At 41.1% G+C, this 9,954-nt stretch overlaps 1 protein-coding gene and 1 long non-coding RNA gene across 3 annotated transcripts in view; one reads left to right on the top strand and one right to left on the bottom strand.

The window, feature by feature from the left end:
* Positions 1-3,657, top strand: part of abcc4 (ATP binding cassette subfamily C member 4 (PEL blood group)) — a 26,962-nt gene extending 23,305 nt beyond the window's left edge. For both annotated transcript variants that reach the window (XM_032506113.1, XM_032506114.1), the window contains 7 exons: positions 258-449; positions 554-709; positions 1,693-1,782; positions 1,874-2,046; positions 2,667-2,772; positions 3,057-3,191; positions 3,287-3,657. In XM_032506113.1, the coding sequence (XP_032362004.1) occupies positions 258-449; positions 554-709; positions 1,693-1,782; positions 1,874-2,046; positions 2,667-2,772; positions 3,057-3,191; positions 3,287-3,376 (942 nt within the window). In that variant the 3' untranslated portion in view covers positions 3,377-3,657. The remainder of the gene's footprint in view (positions 1-257; positions 450-553; positions 710-1,692; positions 1,783-1,873; positions 2,047-2,666; positions 2,773-3,056; positions 3,192-3,286) is intronic.
* A 4,800-nt stretch (positions 3,658-8,457) lies between these two features.
* Positions 8,458-9,169, bottom strand: LOC116673861 (uncharacterized). Its single transcript, XR_004327891.1, has 2 exons — positions 8,733-9,169; positions 8,458-8,646 (listed from the first exon to the last, which is right to left on the bottom strand). It is a non-coding gene; the product is annotated as an uncharacterized LOC116673861 (long non-coding RNA).
* Between the last annotated feature and the right edge of the window lie 785 nt (positions 9,170-9,954).

Genomic DNA, 9,954 nt, shown 5'->3' on the forward strand with positions numbered 1-9,954 from the left:
TTTTTTTTTGCTGAGAGTACCAGTAGAAAAATACTCTTTAAAATGTAACTCATTCTCTTTCAATGTTGCTTTTTATTCAGTTCAATTTAATGTGTTAAATAAAATAATATTGGAGATGGGGTTTCTGATTTAAAAAAAATCAGATCACAGAAAGTAGATTTTTTTTTTTTTTTTTTAAATGATCTATTGTATTACATTGCTATGTCGGTCTAAATTTGATTAATCGCTCAGTCAGCCCTAATCTCGACTGTCTTCAGATGACCTCGGTCGAGAGAGTGGTGGAGTACACTGAACTGGAGAGTGAGGCCCCCTGGGAAACCCAGAAGCGGCCTCCTCCTGATTGGCCCAGCAAAGGCCTGGTGACCTTTGACCAGGTCAGCTTCTCCTACAGCAGCGATGGACCGCTAGTGCTGCAGAGCCTGAAAGCCATGTTCCGACCCAAAGAGAAGGTCAGACATCGTTCTCTTCAGATGAAGGAAGACTGCTCATTCAGCTCCACGTTAAACCTTAATCTGATATTATTAAACCAAAATTCTGCCTTTCTTTGTGTCAGATTGGTATAGTGGGTAGAACAGGCGCTGGGAAAAGCTCTCTGGTCTCAGCTCTCTTCCGCCTGGCCGAGCCTCAGGGGAAGATCTACATCGATGGTGTTCTGACCTCTGAGATCGGCCTCCACGACCTGCGCCAGAAGATCTCAATCATTCCTCAGGTAAACATCAGCTGACGTGACACTTGCAGAGAGCACTTTAACCAGACAACAGGCTAACACAAGGCCAGTGATTTGCTTGTTGTATGACATTGACCGTTGTAGCCCAGGTAGATAGCAGAGGGGAAACAGTGTATGACTGAAGTACCAGGAAGTTAAAGGATCAAAATGTCAGTTTTGTTTGTTTAGTTCAGTAGCAGAAAATCCCAACCAAGCAGAAAGTCTTGTTAAATATGCTTGGTCAGGTTAGAAAGACCTACAAAGACTCCCACTGATATGAACAGAGGTGCTGCATGGGTCAAACATGGAAAATCAACCCTGTGCTGCAGAGACTCCTATTTCCCCAGTTTTTGGCTGCAGTAAACAGTCAATTCACAAGGCCATTTAAGTAGCATACTACAATTCCAAACGTGTGGGTGTGGGTGTGGGTGTGGGCCCTATTCCGAGTCCTAAAATACTGGCTACCGCCAAAACCAAGTCAGATACTTTTACTTAACTGTGTTCAATAAAAATGTATTGACACATTGAAATAACGGCTGACATTGTAATCTTGAGGTATTTGATCCAATATGAAAGGTCCTGAGATACTATCTTGAGTTTACAGAATCTGTGTATTTTGCTAATCCAGGGGTGTGTGTCAGAGTGGTGGCTGTCGTTAAGGAGACCATTGCTGTTATGCTTCCAACGAGGAAGTAGCAAGCATATGGTCAGTAGCACAGCGTAGTGGACGGTTTGACCCTGTCCTGAATGTAAGATGGTCTGAGCCATTCACAGCACTGTAGGCAAGTGCCAGTGTCTTGAATGGGACAGGAAGGTACGCACATCACATAAGGAGAAGCAAGTATTTAGACAAAGGGAAAAGATACCAATACTGCTTTCTTTGTCTGAAGCTACCGCTTTAAAGAACAAGTGACATCTTCTTCAACACTAGTGCTACTGACCCTGATGGTGTCATGGCTGCTTAACTTTTACTTTTTGTTTTCCAGGACCCAGTGCTATTTACAGGCTCCATGAGGAAGAACTTGGACCCTTTCAACCAGCTCAGTGATGAAGACCTGTGGAAGGCTCTGGAGGAGGCTAGTATCCAATCAGCACACGCCAAAAGTGGAGTTTCTAGCTCATGTTGTTGCGTGAGTCAGGCAAAAACTCACTCGATGTTCCCTGCAGGTGCAGCTGAAGTCTGTGGTGGAGGAGCTGCCGGGGAAGTTGGAGACGGTTCTGGCCGAGTCGGGCTCCAACTTCAGCGTTGGCCAGAGGCAGCTGGTGTGTCTGGCCAGAGCCATCCTCAGGGAGAACCGCATCCTCGTCATCGACGAGGCCACAGCCAACGTGGACCCTAGGTACTGCTGACACAACTCTAATTGGCAGTATGTGCAGAGAGCACCCCATCACCCCTGGCCCTACCCCAGCAGAAGTTGTTGCCTCACTGCTGTCGGCCCCGGGGACAACATGAACTTCAATAACACGCTGACGGTCCATATCTGGGTTTAAAGGAGAGAGAGAATAGATTATTGTTCGGGATGTGACAAGACCCGATACTATTGTCTAGACTGCAAAAAATAAGTTACAGTACACAATCTTCGATCTTATTGTAATATTTTTAAAAGCTGATCAGCACAGTGACACTGCCCTTAGCTACTTGGACAAGTAAAGTGATGCCAGCTTCCGCTCTCTCTAACGCGCCGTCTGGTATTGTGTGTCAATGGGTCATACTATAGTATGTTAAAGTATTTAAAAAAACAAATGGTATGTCAGAAAAAATTATACAAAAGTCATATTAAAGTATGTCAGTCGTGAAAAATCATAGTATGTCAAAGTTGTTCCAAAAAAATCTTTGTAAAGTATCTTGAAAAAATGATAACAAATCATAGTATAGGATGTTAAAAAGTGTTTAAAGTTATAAGATAGCATTGTCCAAAAATGCATTCCTATCTTTAATGCATGTGCTGTGTGTCTGTAGGACAGACGAACTGATCCAGAAAACCATACGGGACAAGTTCAGAGACTGCACCGTACTCACCATCGCTCATCGCCTCAACACCATCATAGACAGCGACAGAATACTGGTGAGTTGTCTTACTCGTAGATTCTAGTAGAGTCCTTTTCACATTTTTAAAGCATGGGGTTTACACTCAAGATGTTCAACTGTTGATCCCTGGTGGATAAATTCCATTGTTTCAGCAGTACAACAGAAATAAATGCAGGCAGAGAAGCAACAGCTGCTTCCATATTAAATATGGACCTAGAGCCGCGAGTCACTTAGTTCAGCATAAAGACTGGAAGCGGGGGGGGGGGGAAGATTCTCACACAAACGGATATTTTATAATTGCTGAAAAGTATTTGTCTCTAGGTTCTAGATGCAGGGAAAATTGATGCCTATGATGAGCCTTATACCTTGCTTCAAGATCCAGATGGCATCTTTTACAAAATGGTGCAGCAGACTGGCAAGCAGGAGGCAGCAGCTCTGCTAGAAGCAGCCAAACGGGTGAGTTTTACCGTCTTACTTTCTATAGATGCATTTTAAAATATGAAAAGGTTTTCTCTTAAGTGACTCTGACTTTGAAAAACATGTTTCTTCAGGTTTACAACAACAGAAGCCATCCCAGCATAGCAAACGGACATGCCGTAACAGCAGACGGTAACCTGGTTATCTTTGAGACGGCTCTGTGAGCTCGGGGAGGCTCGGACTCGCTACTTTGCAACAAGTCCTGAGAAAGTGCCCGGGCTTGTACGGCGCCCCTCCAGCCTCTGGTGACCGCACACAGGGGCCGACAGAAGGGCCTCAACCACCCCAGCTGCTGAGGAGACAGGAGCTGAAGAGGCTCAGTTGGGCCATGAATGGCTGAGCCAAACATACGCACAATATGCTGTTTTCTTCAAGCCGAGAGAGCTTGGAGATCACTGCTGTGAAACTGTTGAAAGAAATCACTATTTATTTTCAGTGCTTAATATTTATCTTCTTTGCTGCTCAGTACACCGATGCCTTACAAATTGCTTTCAAATGGCTGCATAATCCTTAAATTGTGCCTTATTTTGTTTATACAAATGCTAATTTGATCAATGATAGTGTGTAGATTTAGCCAGTTGCCTTTAAAAAAAAAAAAAAAACAGGAAACATTGCACATGATTTTGTTCCCCCTGTAAGGAATTATACAGCAGCATTAATTTCTGTAATTTTGTTGACTAATGTTTTGTTTCAGCCTTTAGATTCTTGGTAATAAATATTGATTTATTTTTTTATTGTTCCTACTCAGTTTACAGGAAGCTCAGGTATCAATCTGAAGTGGTAAATTAATTTTGGTTAAAATTATTTGGCACTTTGTTTTGATTCTTACATTTCAAATGCATTACTACAATTTGTACATTTATGTCAAGTGCTGCATAAACACTTTATAAATCTTTGTTTGGTGATTTCAACAGGGTCAAAATCTGCACTCTAACCACTGCTAGAATTATATTTACACGGGGTGGGTGGGGTGGGGTGGTGTTTTGTCTTTGGTATGGCATTTGTTTTATTTACTTACAATTTTACTAGTACTTCACGAGCACCTCAGTCCTTAACATCTGTCCTTGCAGACAATAATATTCCTGTTTTCCAGTCAGTTCAGAGTTGTAATCTTTTTAGAGGGTTTATTCGGGACAGTTCCAGGCTTGTTTAGCTCCTACGGATGGACAGACTTCCCTACGGGAGTGATGCAGGAGAAACCTCCTAAAATGGAAAGAAAGGAACCCTATCCTTAAAGAAAAAACCTTGCACTTAAAGCATGTGAATACTTGAAATGAGAATATAAAGGACTTGTGTGATATGACAGACTGCAGTGAAGCTTTCAAAGTATGTTGGGGGGGGAGAGAGAGAGAGATACACTTAAATTTGTTTTTGATGGTATAAAGTTCTGACGTGAGTCCAGGTTTGTGTATGAGTTTTTTTTCATATGCATTTACAACAGGTTCTACTGGCTGGGCATGGCAATGTTTTATTAAACTCGGATATAGAGCTGAAGGGCTAACTGCGCGCGCGCGCACACGGGCTACAACCTGCAGAGAACATTTAAACATCCAGCAGTCCTGTTCAGGTGAACTAATGGAGGTATATGACGCAATCAGGAGAACCACGTGAGATGTGCCTGACGTCATCAACTGCAGCCTGTCTGCGTCTTTCTCCAAGGCGTCAACCAATAGGAGAGTCCTCCGCAGGCTCGTAGACATCTCGGACGTGTCCTCTTCCTGCGTAACTTGCAGACATGTCTTCAGTTAGCCTCGCTAACCGCCCGCACGTGCCCCTGGCTCACCATTTAGTAAGTGACGTAACGAGTTGTGTGTTGTTGGTAACGTCAGACTTCTACCCGGTGTTGCTGTTTAAACGCTGAGTGCCGCTAACAGGCTGTAAATGAAAGCCATGGAGCTAGCCTGCACACTCACAATCCACTTCCGTGTACACAACCTACGTCACGATGACGTACCTTCACCCTTAATATATATGTTGAATACATATCAGTCTCAAACCAAACAAAATGCTTTCATAAATAATTAGTTTGAATATACTAACTTTTTAATTGAAGACCATTTATGTTAATGTATTGTTATTTTTTTATTATTTACAATTTAGTTTCTTATTGCTTAATTTTAGATATTTAATGTTTAATACAGAAGGATTTTAATACCGTTCAACCTGCCTTGTTGGTGTGAAATGAAACAAAACCACATCAGTCTCCTGTGCTGTACAAAGAAACATGGCTTAATGAATAGAAGTTCTACATGCTGGGCTACATGGAGAAGTAAAGACTAAAACCAGCGGTGGAGGAAGTATTCAGATCCTTTACTTAGCAAAACTGGAATACCATACTGTAGAAGTACTCAAATATTACAGATGAAGGTCCTGCATTGGAAATATTACCTGAATAAAAGTATGTACAATCAATTTTTTTATTTTTACTTAAACAATTTACTCTATGACTTGTGGATAATTATTCAGATTGTTGAGTAAAAGAAGCAAAACCACAGAGTAAAGAAACTCAGATATGTGAGTTATATATATATATATAGTTATATATAAATATGTGAGTTAGTTGAAAGTACACAAGTATTTTCAGCAACGTGTACTTAAAGTATCAAAAGTAAAAGTACTGATTATGCAGAAGAATGGGCTACATCCGTTATTTTATTATAAATTAATAGATTACAATAACAATTATACTAGTCTATGCGTAATCTTCTTCAAACCTTTCATTTGACTGCTTTTTAAGATGTTTTCTACGTTAAATGTACAGGAAGTATCTAAAGTAAAAGCCATGCAGGCAGAATGTGTATGATTATTGTACCATATTATATTCATAAGAGCACTTTTCAAAGCAGAGTAACCAATCCAGAGCATCGCAGCACAGCAGCCTCCTTTCCCCCTGGTTGCAGCCCTAATATTAAAATGTATCACACATGTCATTTGTTACGCCCTTTGTCTTTGTGTCAGCTGTCTTTTATTCCTCCTTAAGAAAAAGAAATTTACTGAACCAGAATAATCCAATACACTCTCCTTTTCTCCCCAGATGAGTGCAGAGGGCAGAGTATTGTATGTCATGGTTTTTTTTTAAATAAAAAAGTAAGTAATAGTGGAAGTATGTATTATGTACTCTCTACACTGTACATGCCATAAAAGTTGATAAAAGTTGACATTTGTCTCTGTTTGACTTTTGTCTAGTTCCCAACTCTGTCTCTACTCTTCTGAGTTTCTACTCTAATCTCTACTCTTCTCTGATCTAATCTAATCTCTATCCCTGCACTACCTTTCCTAACCTCTTTCCTGTTCTAAGTGGTTGCACATACGCTGGCAGCGAGCAGGTCTTGAACTATTACTGCATTTTGTGACACGCGGGGCGCGAACCCTGGTTTCCTGAGCAGTCTGACGAGTTATCGACTCACCCCACTCTCCCAATCATTTCTTCGTGGTTTAGGAAAAGCTTGCGATGAAAATCCAAACGAACGTTTCCGTGATACCATCGACCACCTAGCCAACCTTTGTGAAATAATGAAGATGACATGAGCTGATAAATACCCATGACTGTTCTGACGGTTGTTGGTTCAAGAGCTAAATATGAGATAGCTCAGTGTGAACACTGGTTAGAGGACACACAGGTCGTGGGTTCAATCACCCTGACAGGCAATTTAAGAAGTGCTGATTTAACATCTGGAGTAAAGGCTCAATTCCACATTTGGCTTGAAGGTTTTTCAACTTCCTCTCACTGAAATGTGAACAATCAATCCAGCTTCCAACCTCTTCAGAGTATCACACCAGATAGCTCAGAGTTATGGAACGCTGGCTAGAGGACCCATAGGTCATGGGTTCAATCGCCCTCATAGTCTGGTTCATAGTCAAAATTTCACAGAAAATTTCTTTCTTTCCTTAACCCCCCCCCCCCCAATAGTCAATGTTAAATGCGCGCTGTAACTGCAGGAGGTGGTGGCAGAGGTGGCGGCGGAGTCGAATGTGCTGCAGCCCTTCACCCAGGGAACGGGGTTCACATCCAGTTGTAGACTACGTTGGTGTTGTAGAGTATACTGTGTTGTTGTTGTTGTTGAAGGTAGGCAGCAACCTCCATGTGGTCGCCAAACCACATGCCGCCCCGAAGGGGCGGCATGTGGTTTGGCAAGATTCTTCCCCTATGCCGCCCCCGAAGGGGGCGGCATAGGGGTATACGGGCCCGCGCAACCCCAAAGGGGTTGTGCGGGCCTTACCTTTTGCTAACTGGAACAATAATTTTATTCTCTAAGTGTTATAAGTACAACTCAGGACTTTTACCCAGGACACCAAGGTCCTGGTCCCACATATTACTGTTAAGTACTTTCCTAATCACAACTGTTCTAAGTATTTTTTCAGGTACTCAGACAGTTGGGCTTTGGAAGGGAATTTCCCATGACACTAACCCCGCCCCCCAGAACACTAACCCCACCTCCCAGTACACTAACCCCACCCCCATGACACTAACCCAACCTCCCAAGGGGGTACTTTGTGTTTCACCTCATCATAATGTCTACATCTCATGAGGATTGAACTCACGACCATAGGTTCTCTAATCAGCATTTTACCACACTGAGCTATATATCTGATACTCTGTACTGGTTGGAAGTTGTATTTACCATTCACAGTTCAGAGGAGAGACGTTGAAAAGCTGTCAAGACAAATATCTCTAACATTTCATTGTTTTGTTTTATTATTTATTGTTCACACACACTAAATAAATAGTCTGTCAGGAGGATTGAACCCGTGACCCGTCTGTCCCTGCGTTCCATCACACTGAGCGCTCTGATCTATTGGATCATACTACTGTTTAGAGTACTTGACTTTTCCTTTCCAGTTTTACATTTTGAAAATGGATAGTACCTCAGAGTGATTGAACTCTCAACCTTCTTGAGACTTTAACCTTCACCTTATCTTGCTGAGCTATATGCAAAGCTTGACAAGACACTAGTTAGAAGTTGTTTTTATTGTTCACATTTAGACACACATTTATGACCTTTATCACTTTTTTCAACATACAATACTAAGGCATTTCATGACTTTTTTCGACATACTATACTATGACTTGTTTTACTTTTCAACATACTATGTCTTTTCATCACTTTTTCAACATACTATGTCTTTTTTAATCACTTTTAGACATACTAAACTATGTCTTTTTATCACTTTTTTCGACATACTATAACTTTTTATTTTACTTATTAGAAATACTATACTATGACTTTTTAATTACTTATTAGAAATACTATACTATGGCTTTTTATCATTTGTTAGACATACTATACTGTGGCTTTTTTCTTGAAAAGATGTAAAGGACCTGACCTGAACAAACCAACCTACTCGTGACTGTCAGCAAGACCAAAGAGACGCCAGAAGTAGTCTACTAGCACTGCCGCCGAGGCAAGATGATGGCTCCTGCACCCACTTCTTTCTAAACACAGATCAACAAAACAACGGCTGTGTTACTTGTTTATTTCAGAAAATATGTCTGGTGTTTCCAAAATATGTCATACTTACTTTACTCTGGCATTGGTTCCCACTCAGACCTCTCCAACATAGCTGGCGCAGCGTGGGTACCTTCACCTATTATTTCTATCTACCAACATGGCATGTCCCAAATTATTCCACTACTGCTAGTAGCAGGCTGTGTTTTTAGCCTGATTAGCTAACAGCTTTGCCGTTTCAAAGCGGACTTGAGTGCCATTGTAGCCCTTCCAGAAGCTAAGTAATCCGGCGTGGTACTTCAGTGACTTATCAGAGACTTTGCCCAATAGTTTAATACAGATAAACGGTCACCGAGTCATCTTTCTGGATGAAAAGCTATCTTTTTACCCTTAGCTGCCGCCATCTTGGCTGCTAACTGTCTTGACTGATGGTTACGTCGACCAATCACATGAAGTTTAGGTCAGGACACAGGCAGCTTGCTCAGCCAATAGATAACCCTAACCCGATCCAAGCAGCGGGGCCTTGTATTCAGTGTGTGTGTATTGGAAGCGAACACAGAGAGGTGTGGCTAGAGTGGGATTTGGCCTACTGATGTCCAATAGACAGAAAATGAATTAGAGATCACACACAACTATTGCAGGATAAAATTGTTTAGACCTTTCTGGGGGGCGAAAAAATCTAACTAGTTTTATATTTGTATTAATTACAGTGTTATTACGCAAAATATTACCAGGCTAAATTTTACAGGAATCTAATATGGTACTGGGCTTTCTAAATGAAATCTAAATATTCTTTTAAAATTGGTGTGGAACTACAACAACGCCAATCAATATCACATTTCGAGGCAGTACTTTAATAAACAATCACAGTGACAGTAAGAATGTTACAAATATCAATTAGATACACGATTATTCTACTACTGCCTAATTTGAAACAAGATTTTCATTATATTATTGTTGTGGCCGGTATACCATTTAATTATCTGCAGAACAGAAGTCAACTTATCACAATCATTTCCATTATTGCTACCTATGGCCAAGTGCACTTCCAAAGAAAACAATGCTTGTCATGAAGATGCATTCCAAAATATCCTTCCTGATCATTTTAAGTAAATTTCAAGCCTTACATAAAACAAATAGCATTCCCTCTTAACTTTATATTGTGAAGACCGGTGTTTTTGTGAAATCAATACTAATGGATCTTTATGAAGAGGATTCATAATCCATAAATTTATCCGCTCAAGTTGCTAAATGTTCAGTGGGCGCAGAGTCGTCTTCGGGTCAGTTTAAAGTTG

Source organism: Etheostoma spectabile, chromosome 24 (genome assembly GCF_008692095.1).
Source record: "Etheostoma spectabile isolate EspeVRDwgs_2016 chromosome 24, UIUC_Espe_1.0, whole genome shotgun sequence".
NCBI classification, from domain to species: domain Eukaryota; kingdom Metazoa; phylum Chordata; class Actinopteri; order Perciformes; family Percidae; genus Etheostoma; species Etheostoma spectabile.